General features: G+C 39.3%; 1 protein-coding gene across 2 annotated transcripts in view; it reads right to left on the bottom strand.

The window, feature by feature from the left end:
- The window catches only part of ITGA6 (integrin subunit alpha 6), a 78,010-nt gene that overhangs the window by 20,508 nt on the left and 42,486 nt on the right, over positions 1-15,016 (bottom strand). For both annotated transcript variants that reach the window (XM_060106030.1, XM_060106029.1), the window contains exons 5-11: positions 14,772-14,903; positions 11,438-11,648; positions 10,538-10,731; positions 10,305-10,393; positions 9,471-9,589; positions 4,318-4,416; positions 4,007-4,068 (exon numbers count right to left, since the gene is read on the bottom strand). In XM_060106030.1, the coding sequence (XP_059962013.1) occupies positions 4,007-4,068; positions 4,318-4,416; positions 9,471-9,589; positions 10,305-10,393; positions 10,538-10,731; positions 11,438-11,648; positions 14,772-14,903 (906 nt within the window). The remainder of the gene's footprint in view (positions 1-4,006; positions 4,069-4,317; positions 4,417-9,470; positions 9,590-10,304; positions 10,394-10,537; positions 10,732-11,437; positions 11,649-14,771; positions 14,904-15,016) is intronic.

Raw genomic sequence — 15,016 nt, 5'->3', positions numbered from 1 at the left:
CAGAGTACCTCAGACAACAGGAGGGCAGCCAACACTCCCTAAGCGCCTAAACTGACTCCCCCTTCAACAGTCCTATGCTTAAATTCAAGAAAGTTCTCTAGATCAGCAGCAGGGGCTTCTCCTGAGTTGTGTCAGGAGTGCAGAACCTTGGGCCCCAGCCAGACCTACTTAACCCGAATCTGCATTTTAACAAGATCATCAGGTGGTTCTTATACACATTAAAGTTTAAGAAGCTTTGATACAGGATAGTTGTCTAAAAGAGGAACAATATATATATTAGAGATGGAGATGTCTTTTGACAATAGGATGAGACTTTTCACTTAAAAAAGAAAAAGAATTAAAAGGTAAAATATACTTCCTTTCAGGGGCTAGAGGGCCCGTTTGTCAGCTAATAAAACTCCGACAACCAAAGTTTCCACTTCCAAAGCCCCAGAAGGCACATCTTGCTTGTGATTACCTACACTAACAGAGCTTGGAGACAAGCTAGGATTTGGATGATCAAAATCTCATTTCTTGACTTCAGAATGCATTCTTTGCCAGTTCGCTATATGTAACTGCTAACTCTAACTATGTTTCTTTATGGGCCAATACTTAAATGACTTACATTTATTAAATCACTCACTAACCATCAGAAGAGGAAGTGACCCAGTGTGTACAGGGCCAGAGCAGGTAGCTTCAAGGAAAAAAATCTGCTCCAGAAAATACAGAAAATGAATAACCCATGTTCTAATATTCACATTAGAGTTTGGAAGAGACCTTTTTAAGAGCCTCTATTTTAATTCCCTCTTCTTACACATGAAGAACTGGAGGCCCACAGAGCTAGGTGGCTGGCCCAGGGTCCTACAGTGAGGGATGGAGGCAACTCCTAAAGTCTCTGTCACAAACACACAAGATGACTGCCTTACAAAGCCTCTTAGACATGCAGGTTCCCACTTCCCCTAGGCCTCTGCACAAGTCACTCTCCCCCTTCTGCAGGCTGCACCACCCCCTACTTTTTGACTCCCCGTCACTGGCTGACTCACCCTACTCCTCCTTCAGATCTCAGCGTGGACATCGCTTCCTCTAGGAAGCCTCTCCTCGCCCCTCCTGGGGGTCCGACAGTATTCCTCTCATAACCACACTTAGCCTGCTGAGCTGTGACTGCCTGACCATCTTCCCAGGCAAAGCCGTGCCAGGGATCACCTCAGTCGGTTTGCCACTGTACTGCCTGGCAACAGCACAACACCTGACATAAATATAATTGGTAGAATAGATGAACAGAAGCATACACGCCAACATACAGCCAATGCACATTTGCACACACACAATGTGACGTTATCCTTATGCTGAAACAATAGCTGTTCCAATATGGAAGGCCAAAATTTAGAAATGACAGTTTCAATAGTAATTTCTGTGTCCATCTAAAGAATTCTTAAATGTCACGGCTGCCAAATGGAATGTGCCTCCATTTTAGGCCCTCTGTGAACCTTGACATCATCCATTTATCAGTGACCTGCTAACTTCACAATGAACCAGACGAAGGCTCACATGCTGAGTGCCCCTCACAGCAAAAGCAGGGGAGGGTGTGGGTGCATTAAAACCGTTTATCTACCAAACCCACTCTAACCTCTTCTGACCCTCCAGACAGTTCACATCATCTTAAAATCCCTGCCGGCCACCTTTGCTGACCTTTTGAGGGGCAAGCCAAGTAGAATAGTCATTAAGGTTCAATTATAAATATCTGTACGTATGGAACACCAACCACATCTGAGGACTGCTGAGTTAAAACAGCCTAGTCAAACAATAAGCTCACACTCTCTGACACTGGGAACACAGATTTTAGAGGTATTAACTTCTGCAGCTTTGTGCAAGTTCTGCTTTATTTGATTCAGAATTTCCCAATACCGTGGAAGCAAAGGCAATGAAAACAGGTTTTCTCTCAATGGCTTCAGAAAAAAAAAAGTTCTGTCTATAGTAGGCCACCCATAAACACTTGGTTAATGGAGTAGTTATATAATATAAAATCAATTTACATGGCATCAAGTGCAGCATTAAAGCTAGAAGAAAGTTTGTAATTTATTTTGTATAAATGATTGATCTGGGGGAAGACACGGAGTGTTCTGGTGAGATTTCACATCTATAGGCAAACAGAGTGGTTTGAGAACATGACCAATAGAATAAAAACGTGTCTCCATTTCCTCTCCTTGCCCAGTCAAAGAATCACTGTTTCTCCTGGTCTCTCTAGGCTACTTCCAAACATAATGGTAAAAGGCCCGTCACCCAAGCCAGCAAGGGTAAGGCACTGTATTTGGGTAAAAACAACACAAACTACACTGAGAGGATGACAGATTGTGAGAAATCATGAAATATGTCGTCACTGAAAGCCACACAAAAAACTATTTTCTGTACTCAATAAAATACCGGCTACATCAAAAGTAAAGTGAAAGGCCACAGCTCCTCTGGTGTAGAAAGTCCTAATACACGCATACCGTGCACACTCCATGCAAGGTCCACAGATCCTGTGGGGAGACCGTACAGCAGGAGGTGGCCCAGAAGAAGGGGCCTAAAAAGGTCAAAGAGATGAAGAAACCACCTGAGGACAGTTTAAAATCTGGTAAGCTGAAGGCCAAGTAAGCCTATGACAGCATGGATTGGGTGAAAGCAGACTTAGTTGTCCAATTCTGGGGTGTTATAAAGGGACATTTTTTAATAAAGAAAAGAAAGTAATATTTTAGGTAACACGAACAAACCCTAAGAGAACTCACTCCATCTCAAGGTAGAGTAAAAACTGAAAGCCATGAGAATAGACTACCCTGTCCTTCCAGAAAGCTTCTCCTGGGGAAATTGCTGCACTAGAATACCAAGCTGCTGGGACCACGGCCGACCCAGGAAGGAAATCACCCTCACTCTGTACTTCCTCTTTGGGGAAAAGATTTTCTTTAAATTCCTAGGCCCCCAACTTCACTCTGGCTTACTCCTGAAGAGGTACAGCTGCTACTAAAACATACCAGACAAGGTCTTGGTGATCATCACTACTGTGAGAGTATTGTTAAAAATTTGGCAAACTCTGTGGCAAAACTCCTATTCGGGTTATAAAGAAAGGAACCGGACTAGACCTTATAAATGACAACCTGCTTTCCCCACCTTATCTCATTTGCTCTCCACCACAATCCTATGTAGTAATTCCTATCAGAAGAATTTTTTTTTCTTTTTTTTGCGGTACGCGGGCCTCTCACTGTTGGGGCCTCTCCCGTTGCGGAGCACAGGCTCCGGATGCGCAGGCTCAGCGGCCATGGCCCACGGGCCCAGATGCTCCGCGGCATGTGGGATCTTCCCGGACCGGGGCGCAAACCTGTGTCCCCTGCGTCGGCAGGCGGACTCTAAACCACTGCGCCACCAGGGAAGCCCAGCATTTTTTTTTTAACTGATAGGAAAATAAAAATTCAAACGTTAAGGGACTTGCTCTGTGTTGAAGGGTCAGTCAGCATCGGTGCTGGAACCAGAAGCAGAGCCCAAGTCTCTGAGTTGTCAAGGCCAGCCTTCAGGTCCCCCCAGGGCCCACCCTCGGGGACACAGCTTGGGTGTTCTGGGTCACGGAGGCCTCTGGGAGGGGACCGGGCAGCAAAGAGACTATAAACTGGCAATTATTAGAGCAGGACGCGGGCTCCTGCGGTCACTCTTCTACAGCTAGCACCCCCGCCACCTCACAAGTACAAAACCAATTTTCCACACTGCTTTTCAAAGACAGAAATGGAGGAAACGGCTGTGCAAGCAAATGAGTACTTTTCCAAGGCATTCATTCTGTCCTACACCATCTGCTCTGGAAACTTCAAATGGGGACCAAATGCAGTTTTCCCCTTGGGCTTCACCCTCCTGATTAAAGAGGAGACAACAGATAGACTTAGTTCTTTAAACCAGAATTTATGGATCCATTCTGGCCAGTACAGTTTTTTATTCTTCTATTATTTATGCAACTTTCAACCTGGCAGACAGAAAAGATATAATTTTAAAAGTACCGGGTACTTACTTATTGAAGGATTGTAACCAGTGGGTTTGGCAGTATATTCAAAACAGGCCTTAACCTTCAGGCTGTATAAAATCAAACACATATTTCTTAAGAGATGCGTTATTGCCCTAGAAAAAAATCCCAACACATTCCCCAACCCTGAAATCCCCCCAGTGACGACTGATGAGTAAAATGTTATATATTCACTTGACAGATTCCTCTTCCCTTTGCCCATTTCTCTTAATCTTCCCTGTGGCTCCTCAGGGTCACAGGGCCATCATGAAGCAGAGACGTGACACTGGGGGAAGAGTGGACACAGCGCAGACGCTCACCATATCCCGCTAGGCGCCCCGCAGGGCATTTTCTGATGGAGATCAATTCTGTTAGGTGTAACTGTGACGGTTTGCTGAATATTAATCACAGGCCGGGATCTGAAGACAAAGGAGTGAAAAAACAAGCTCAGCCTTTTGCTACTTGGAGGTAAGATGAACTCACATACTAGATAGGCACCCTCAGATGTGGCATCTTAAAAAACACAGGAAAAAAAAATGTTCCCCAATGTGATTTCTGCTCCCACACTGCTAAAGAAAACAACTTTTAACAGAGATCATTTAAAACCTGTTTACACGATATTTATAAAAATGCTTAAATATGATTTATTTAAAGTTATAGACTGTTTTAACAATTTTAGAGTTTTTTAAACTGAAAGAATAATATGGGCAACATGTAAAAGTTCCAGAGTTTTCAGGCAAATATGTCTCGTCCCCACCTAAACCCCTAAGGAGACTTGCATGTCCTTCCAGACATATCAGTCTGTTTCAGTTAAAAATATTATCTAAAATTAAATATAAGAACATGCATCTATTTTTTAAGTGGGAGCTTTTCATGCTTATCGCTCTGCATGCTACTTCTTCTCATGCACTAACATTTCAGAGGTCTTCTCATATCTATACACACAAACCAGCTGGTGGTGTTGCATGTGTCAACATAACATCATTTATTTAACCAGTCCTTAATCAGTAGACATTGATAATTTTTTTAAGGCTTTCTGCTCTGACAAACATCCTTGCATATACATCCATGCACATGTATGTGTCCTAAATACATACATCTATTTATCTGTAGGATAAACTCCTAGGCAGAATTTCTGAGTCAAAGAACACATGCATTTTTAATTCTGAGTAATCTTGCCCAAGAAAGATTACACCAACATACACCTAACACCTGGGGTGCTCGCTGTCAGGATTTCTACACACATGTGAATTTTAGTAAGCCAGGCAAATCCTGAACTTACGGGTCCCCATCTTACAAACATTTGCCCTTCCTATCCTCCCTCGGAATCTCCCACCCCCAACCTTAAGCTTTTGTCCACCTGCTGCCAGTACTGACTACAACTTTTCTACCCGCACAATATCTCTATAAGCAAAACCTTGAATCCTTTATCCTTTCCCCTCTCTGCTCTGCCTAACCCAACCTCACAAGCACACAAGAAGCTGAGTCCCACAACGTTAGCCCTTCTCACCATGTAAAAACATCATCTTCCTCCCTTACATATTCTTCCCGACTTCCCACAGCCAAGGGGTCACCAAGGGCCTGTGGCTTAACCCCTGCCCCAGAGGCAGGGAAGTACAAGTGTATGGTGGCTGGGGAGACAGCGTACCACTCTGCTCCGTCGCTCTCCAGCACGGACTCAGAGCAGGTTCTATTGTTCCACTACCACAGGGACTCAGCCACCCTGACTTTAGTGGGTTTGTGGTAAACCCAGCCATTCTGGAGAACAGTGTTTCGACAAGAAAATGTATCCAAATTCCAAACAGCTACTTCTGGAATCCCTCTATCAGTAGGCCAGAGAGGTTTTGAGTACCATCCTGGAGAAGCCAGGAGCCAATTAAAGGGCAAATGTTGCCTACATTTTGTTTCTTCATTTCCCTTTATCTTAACTCTCTACCTTTCTATTGTTATTTTACATTTAGACAGCTACTGATTTCTAAGATCCTAACTACAAGCATACTTCGGAGATACTACAGGTTTGGTTCCAGACCATGGCAACAAAGCAAAAGGACTGCAATAAAGGAGTCACTTGAATTTTTTGGTTTCCTAGTGCATATAAAAGTTATGTTTATACTATACTGTAGTTTATTAAGTTGCAATGGCATGATGTCTTAAAAAAACAATGTACATGCCTTAATTAAAAAATACTTTATTAGCAGAGCAGCTCCCTCGCTGCGATCTATTCAAAGTCAGCCCTCGACACAAGGGTTTGTAGAAAAAGAAAGAAAAGGAAAAAAAAAAAAAGAAAAAAAAAACCCTTTATTGCTAAAAAAAAAAAAATGCTAACCAGCATCTGGGTCCTCAGGAAGTCATAGCAATAATATCAAAGATCGACCATAATGAAAATAATAATAATGAAAAAGTTTAAAATGTTGCAAGAATTACCAAATTGTGACACAGAGACATGAAGTGAACAAATGATATTAGAAAAATGGCACCTCACCACAAACCTTCAATTTGTTAAAAAAATAACCAAGAACCCTGTATCTGTGAAGCACAATAAAGCAAAGTACGATAAAACGAAGTACGCCTGTAGATATGTTCTTAAAGTTTTGAGAGCATATTTAAAAGGCAAAAATTCACAAATATTTTAAAACCAGTTGCTACAGATGCTAGAGTGTTTTACATACAATAGTATTAAGGCTTTAGTGCGGCATAAATTTCAAAAGGAAATATTTTAACACATACTTCTGCCTAAATCCTATTTTTATTTCTGTTTTTAAACACACAACATACACACACAATTTTGAGTGCACATTATATATGAATCATAAAAAATGTTTTAACACATAAAGCAAATCTTATGGCTCAGCTGTCTCATGTTTAATTAGCATTTATTTATTAAGTACCCTGAAGTACTAGTATAATTTAGTGGGGAGAAATGCCCAGGGACTGAAGTTGGGAAGATTTAGGTACCACGCCCTGTTCTCACAGGATCCAGCCTTAAAAGTTCAAGCAAGTCCTGGGCCTCCATTTTCCTTGTTTGTAAAATAAGGGAGTAATCTTATTTCTTATTATCAAAGGCTTTTGAAATTTACTTTCATACTATCTATGAGGAATGAAGGAACACATTTACAGGGTTCATAGTCAACCTACTTATGAGGACAGGAAAGTAAGGATATTAAAATATCAATTACATACAGAGGCAAATTGGCTAAAGTCAGGTTATCTGCTGGGAAAGACGTCGTAACCAAATTTTGTTATAGGAATTCAAGTCTTCTTGACACCTGCGGTCTATACCTCAAACTAGAACTAGAAGTTCAAATTGCTTTTTGATGGAAACTTGCTAAAATACTTGAATGTTATGCTATACTCTTCCACCTTTTAAAAATGTTGACTATTTTAAGGTTAATACCTAACACTTATATGTACAGAGAGAAACAGGCATAGAAAGGTAGTAACACACATTCATTCAGTTAATTTTTTTTTTTTTTTACTTTTTCCTTTGGCCTAATATCCCAGATACATTTTTCTCCACTTATTTTCACATCTCCTACTTTTGTCATCTGTAACATCTCTTGTGGTTCTTAGTTTTCATATAAAATGGCTTTCATAGATCTTGCCATTTAACTAGAAAACTATTTTTCTACAGTATTCTATACTACAGTATATAAACATACAGCATATTCTAGTTTTTTAATATAGTGTTCTCTTCAGAAGTGTCCTGGTGTCGTTTTCTTACCCCCAGGGGTCTTGCTTAGGATTCTATTTAGACATAGAGGCCACATCTACACTTGCATCCTTCTGGAAGAACAAAGGGCAATATGGCACCAAGTGTACATATGGCACAGATTTTTTTCTTTTAGGGTTTCATTGTACATCACTGCCCATTTTTTTAAAAGACATTCTTTAGATAAAAATGACTATAAAGCCAAATAGTTAAGAAAAAAACAAACCCAAATGGTTCACTCTCACCAATGAGCAAAGAAATGCAAATTCAATCAAAAGATGAGATCACATATCACACTGGCAAAAATTAAATAGATTCATCCTGTTCAATGTTGGTATGGGTGTGAGAAAATGGGCCCTCTAGTAGGTTGTTATTGTGAGCATAAATTGCTACAACTTTTCTTTGGGTATATGTATTAATACAAAAAGTGCTAACCTTATCCCAGCAATTCTATTTCTAGGAATTTTTCTTTAAAAAAATCCATTACCAGAGATACATACAATATACTATATAGCACACTGTTTATAATAGCTAAAAGTCAAAGACTGTCTAAAACTTCCATCAACTGAGGATTCATTAAATGCATATTATGGAATAATATTAAGTTGTTAGAAAGAGTAAGATTGATGTATCTGCATTAACAACTGAAGAGATTAATTTTTAAAAACCAGAAGAGAAAACAGCAGTTATAGTATGGCCTTTTGATGATACCCTAGAACTGGAGAGAGACTCAAAACTATTAAAAGCTGTTTCGTGGAAGAAGAGAATATTGGGGAACTTGCACTTAACTGAAATTCTGTATTAACCTTTTTTTTTTTTTTTTAAGAATGTGCTACTTTTTAAATAATAAAAAAAAATTTTTTTAACAATTTTTCCTGGTGATTTCCAGCAGTGATGGAATTGCTGGGATAAGGGGACTCAGACACAGCTGATGGGCACACTGTTGCAGCCTTTCTGGAGGTCATTTCACTTGTGAACCTGAATCACATGTCCTAAAACACACATGGCCCTTCAACTTAGCAACTCACTTTTAGGAATTTATCATAAGGAAATAATCCAGGACACAAAGAAAATTAAGGATGTTTACCACAGCTTTGTGTATCATAATAGAAGCAAACAACCAAACCTGGAAAGCAACATAAATGTGTCCAATGACAGTATGGCAGTAGTTAAGTAAACTATGATCCGGCCATGGGATATCTCAGACAGCCATTAACTTCATTTCAGAAAAGTATTCAATGACAGGGAGATAGCCCACTATGCATTATAAACTCAGTCATGGAAAAAGGCCACTGTACGTTACAAACCAACAAAAGCAGGTTACAATATGTACATTATGATCTCAATTTTGTTAAACATATGTGTATATTCACAGAAAATTAAAAACTAGAAGGATATAAACCAAAATTTTGGAGTTTCATAATGGATGGTGAAATATAGGACATTTATTTCCTTCTTTATATTCTTTATACTATCAAATTTTGTTTCAGTTTTTATGAAAATAAAGGTTTTTGAAATATATTCAAAAGTAAAAATTTTCCACCAATTCTGACCTTTTTAAAAAAATTAGTTCAAAATTACAGCAAGACTTTACAAAATAGGTTTTTATTACATCATTACACTACTCTGAAGAGAAAAAGAATATTCAAAATTCATACAAGCCTTTGCCTTTGAAGTATAGTTGTTAACAAATTTCAATTCAAAGGTAAAAAAATTCTAGTGTAAGCAGATTACCAAACATGCTTTAAGTCAGAGATTACACACCTGAAAATAGTTACTGAATCTGAGAGGGAACCAACAGCAACATCGGGGTAGGAATTTCTATCAAGGTCCATGTTTCCGGCAATTGAATATCCAAAAAAAGGTGATTTACCCTCGAGAATCTGAAAGGAACAGGGCATCAGAATGGACACTGGGCCACCAAAATGAGCCTCTTATCCATGCTTTGAAAAAGGCACATAAGTCTCTTTTGAACTGAAGATTAAAAGTTTACTTATAAATTACATTAAGTCAAAACTAAATCATACATAAGTATACATATGATCCAATACTTCATACATTTTATTTCATAAAAGTTATCTGATTTATGTTGTACCTCAAAAGACAAAAGAGACAATTTTTGATGAGCTTGTGTACTATATTAAGTGGATCAGTGTATTTCAAACCAAATCTCTCTACCTGCTCTCCAAATGTCTTGTTTTTCTCGAAAGCAATTTTTAGTTTTTGGTATCGGAATTCTATTCAATTACAATCATCTCTTATGTTTGTCCAGTTTCATCTCTATTTAGTATGCTACTAAAAGGAATATATCACATTTCCATCTATTTATGCTGTCAGGGTAGAATAGTCTTTTCCTTTGGCTTACTTTGATTCCTAATTCACCAAAGAAATTTTACAATTTAAAACAACCAGGTCATTGCATTTATATCTATTTACAAGCTATCTTCTAATAATACATTTTTTATAAACACAAAATTCATACTATTGTAGACTTGTAAATAAAACATGATTAGTGTGAAAATTCACATAAACCTAAACATTCTATTAGAAAGCAAACTGTTGAGACCTTTATTGTAGAAATCCAGGTTATCTGGTTACCTGTGTTGGTTTGGTATTTATTCCGTTCGCAGATCCGTGATAGATAAAAACCTTCCCCTTACCATCGTAGGGTGCTCCAACTGCAATATCTGTTGACAACGCCACAGTTTAACAAACATTAAATTTTAAAAGCATTCCAATACAATGTTTTAAAATAAGATGCCATGAGCACTCACTATTTTAGACAATCAAATAATCTATAAATCATGACCAATTCATAATCCATTGTCTACCTGGGTAGCCATCTTGATTAATATCACCGATATTTTTGACCGCAATGCCAAACATAGAATCTTTGGTTCCATTAAGACGAATTGGCTTGACATTATTCCATCTGCCTTGCTGGTTAATGTAGACATACGCTGCACCTCCAACTTCTCCACTTCTGTCAAAATACTGTGGGGCTCCAATAACTATATCTTGCCACCTGAAAACATAATGAGGGGAAGAACTGTGAACCATTGGCTAAAATACCAGCGAGCTTAGGGAGAATCCCACATGCCCAGGCATTAAGGACACTAAGAGATATGATAAAAGGACCTCAAATCTGGAATTTATATATCATCAATTAAAGTATTTTTAAAAAACCAAGGTAGCCTCTAATAAACACCCAAAGAAAAATATCAAGGGTAAGAACTTGAAGCCAGTTCCCAAGTTACATCTATAGTGCGCAGACTCCCAGTAAAGATTCCACTCCCCTCCACCTTCAACTCTCTACGAGACCCAAACTGGCACCACCAGCCACAGGGACCTTTGTATTGACTTTGTCACCAATCCCTACTTTCAACAGGACATTCTGGATGCTCCAACAGCCCCTCAAGAAACCACAGAACAGAACCTCATAGGTGTCTTTTTTTTTTTTTTTTTTTTGAGTTAAAGTTTAATTCTCACGGACCCATGATCCCAGCACATAGTAAAACTGAAAACTGAAAATGTAATCCTACCCGCTGGGGAGGGTAATGGACGCCTACTGCCAAAATATAAGTGATGAAGAGTGATGGAATGGTAAACATCTGGCAGCAGAAATATTTTTTCCATCAACTAACCTGAAAGGATATTTCTTCTCAAGATCTACAGAAGCCAGAGCGGCAATGAATTCTTTGCAAATATAAAATAACCTAAGAGGCTCTTACCCATCTTTGTTAAGGTCCACCACTGCTACGTCATAGCCAAATGAAGAAGCCAGCCCTTCCCCATCAAATATGTGCTCAGGGAGAAGGTGCGTAGTATTCTCCTTTATTTTAAGCAAAACCACAGCTCCACTGTGATTGGCTCTAGGAGCACCAGATACAAAAGTGATCTCATCTTTGGAAACAATACCCTTCCCTGAGTCCAAAGAAAACCCTAGAAAAACAAAACAGTACATATCAACTCTGTTTTTCAGGAGGTATATAACACTGGTTACTCCCACCACTCTCCTTCTGACCCTCCCCCCCACCAGCTATCACATCTACGATAAGAGTCACAGAGCCAAGAGATTTGACACAAGTACAAAGTAGTAGGCTACTGCATTGCTTTCTATGGGAATGTATTAAGACTTTTAAAGAAAAGCACCTATGCTATTTGGCATCTGTGTAACTTGAATCATGAAGCAGTCATGCATCTTAAGAATCAGTTCGAACCCCATTGTAATACTGAAACTGCTGTAAAAGGAGATCAAGCTAGATACTAAATTATCATGGGAAAGTTACATACTATATACTGAGATACAACCTGACATAATGTAATTGAGTGCATGTTATAGGGTTTTGCTATAATGTAGTAGTTAGTAACTTCTGTATTCAATCTCCTTGGTCGTCAGGCAAGAATAAGAATGCTAACAACATTAATATACCACAGACAGCGTTTCACTATTTGGGGTCAACTCAGTTCTCAGACACGAACATGCAAACAAAACCATGACTGATGAGCTGGAGTGTTTGAGAACCTAGTATAAACAATAGAGGTGAGCAAGTTGTCATCTGTATCAATTACATACTTGTTCAGAGGGCAGAAAAATGGTAGAACACCTCACCATAAAGCATCAGGTAGGATGTCAGATTACCAATATTGAGGTTAAATGGCAAGCAAACACAAAGGCCCATATCAAAATCATTCAAATTAAGCCAATCTTCCTATGTAAAGGCGAGGCGGATGCAGAATACTATAAGCTGACCCTTTTTATTGGGTTTTATTTACAAAAAGCTTCACCACTACTGTTGCAGTTCTCAAATTGTGAAGTGAGTCAAAAAATAGGATGAGCTACAAGTTTAGAAGAGGGCGATACAATTGAATCCAGCTCTGGAAGCCATCTGTTTGCAGCGCCTCAACCACGGCATGCTTTTTATGTGTGCTTCACTTGAAATGAAATAGAAAATAAAAAGATTTATGCTCTGTATGGATCAAAAAAAAATTCTTAAATGACCATGACCAAGACAATTTATTTGTCATCTCAGAGGTCACAAACCTAGGTAGCTATTCATCATCACATCAGGGGATGTGTCGGGCTGCTCCCTGGGAGGCTGTGTTTTATAAACAAACTGATCGGGATCTGTATAGGAAATGCTGGTCAAAAACAGCAGGCCTGTACACATGCACGGGACGGAAGAGATTGAAGAAAAAGCAATTATACTCGGTAAGAGGCACGCCAGCTACTGCCGTGCTCGCTGGATGATGAGGCCACCACTGCATCTGGCAAGCCACCCTCTTTGCCAGCTTCCAAACCTCATGCAGATCATTTTATTCCTAAAACCTACTGATTTTTTTTGAAATGACAGATGCACAGACAGCATGGACAACCAAAATGTAACAGTACAAACTTGACACTTTTTCCCCCCAGGCAACCATTTTTGAGGAAATCCATTCCAAAAGTGGCAAATGCGTTCAATAAAAAATGCTTAATATTTTCAAATGTTCCAATAGAAACTAAATTTATAAAATCCATGGGCATCTATCTTACAGACCAAAGTGTTGGTTTCTTGACCAAAGCCTTTAAATTGAAATATCATAAACTAATTCCTAAATAACCCATTTGAAGGGTTGTCTGTTAAAATTTATTCAAATAAAATATTGGTTTGTTGATAATATTTACCTTGGAAAGGATTTTACCCTGCAAAAGCCTATTTAATAATTGAGACTGCAAACCACTCGGCCTTGTGTTCCCTTCCTGTCCTGCAAAGCCACTAACAACATTCACACACCCAGCTGCTTCCCACCCTGCCCCAGTCATTTTCATAAGAATTTCTTCCCTTGGCTAGGGGATTATTAATTGTGTGACCTTAGACTAGGAAATTAATGTCCCTAAGGCACAAGTTTTTTTTTCCCCATCAGCAACAGAGGGACAATAATACTTATTTTATATTGTTGGGAAGATCAAATAAGACCTATAAAGTAGTAAGTATAGTGTGTGATTTATAGCACATGGTAGGTGCTTAACAAGTGATAAGTATAACTTTTCTCCCTTCTATGCCTTCACACCAAGTTTTTAATTTGGGGGTGGGGAAGTTTCTGAAGGGTTTTTTTTTTTTAATTAACATTATTGTTCATACATATCTATGTAATTACAAAAATTTTTGAAGAATACATTTACTAATACCTTGTTTAGAATTATTTTTAGATCTACACCTATTTTTTCTCTTTTTTTTTAACCTTCCATTGTTCTAGTAATATCTCTAGCATATGGGTACGTCTCTATTTTTGAAAAAGAATAGGTTACTATTTAGGTTTAGGAGATTTTTTACATTTTTTCCAAGAATTGCACAGTAATTATTCTTTATGTCAACTCATACCAAGAATTAAAGCTTTTAAAAGCCTTTGTGTAATTACCATAATGCACATGAATAATTTAGGACACCCATTAGTAATGCAAACAAGCCTTAGGAGTTAAGGAATTGGCACTTAGACACAATCTGGGTGTCCTCAACAGCTGCCTTAGCAGTCCTGCTTAGGCTCAGCTGTAAAGCCCCCGTGCCACCCGCCAGGGGCTTTGTGACAAGAGGGCCCCAATCCAGGAGCAAGGCCAACCCGTGGAGAACAGCAATCACAGAGGACGGACCTGGAGGTCTTGACCTGCCACTTAAGAGTAACTTCATAAATGCAGCTCTTAAAGAGTCTCTCTCCAAAAAGAGGCACTGAAGGGAGAGGGAAGGCATTTCAGCCTCGTGCTAACATCCATGCATGAACAGCCTGCCTCAGGTTACAGAGGCCGACACTAGCTCAGGAAACAGACCTCCACATGGGAGGACAGAAGATTTTAGGAGACAGTGGTAGGTTTCCTCCTGCTTTGAGCAAGCTCAGGTCAGACGGGAAGGATCCCAAGCATCAGTCAGGTTACCTTGGGATCACCAAGGCTTAAATTCCAGTAAATGCAGCCACAGTCCCCTGGCTCCAACCTGGCCTCTTCTCAGCCTAGCAGTCCAGGGTCCTGTGACAGCGGTGTTACACAGAGGCATCTGGAGAGGCAGGCATGCCGTCTACTCTCGTTCCTACCTAAGTAACTGTTAGCAGGAACAGGAACTAGACTTTCATCACGGTTACTCTCTCCACCAACTTCATAAGGCCCATCTTCAAAGATGCTCATGTCAAAAAAAGTGTTATTCTTTTGCTCTACGCGAACAATCCCTAAAAGAATGAAATGGTTAAAAAAAAAAATGAAGATGAAACAAAATAAAATAGATGGTTCCTAATAAACATTCCTTGTGTTATCATTAAGCACAGAAAGAAACGTCTGGAGG

Source organism: Mesoplodon densirostris, chromosome 8 (assembly GCF_025265405.1).
Source record: "Mesoplodon densirostris isolate mMesDen1 chromosome 8, mMesDen1 primary haplotype, whole genome shotgun sequence".
Classification (NCBI taxonomy): Eukaryota; Metazoa; Chordata; class Mammalia; order Artiodactyla; family Ziphiidae; genus Mesoplodon; species Mesoplodon densirostris.
Note: the sequence above shows the minus strand (reverse complement) of the source record. Positions and strands in the feature narration are given on the sequence as shown.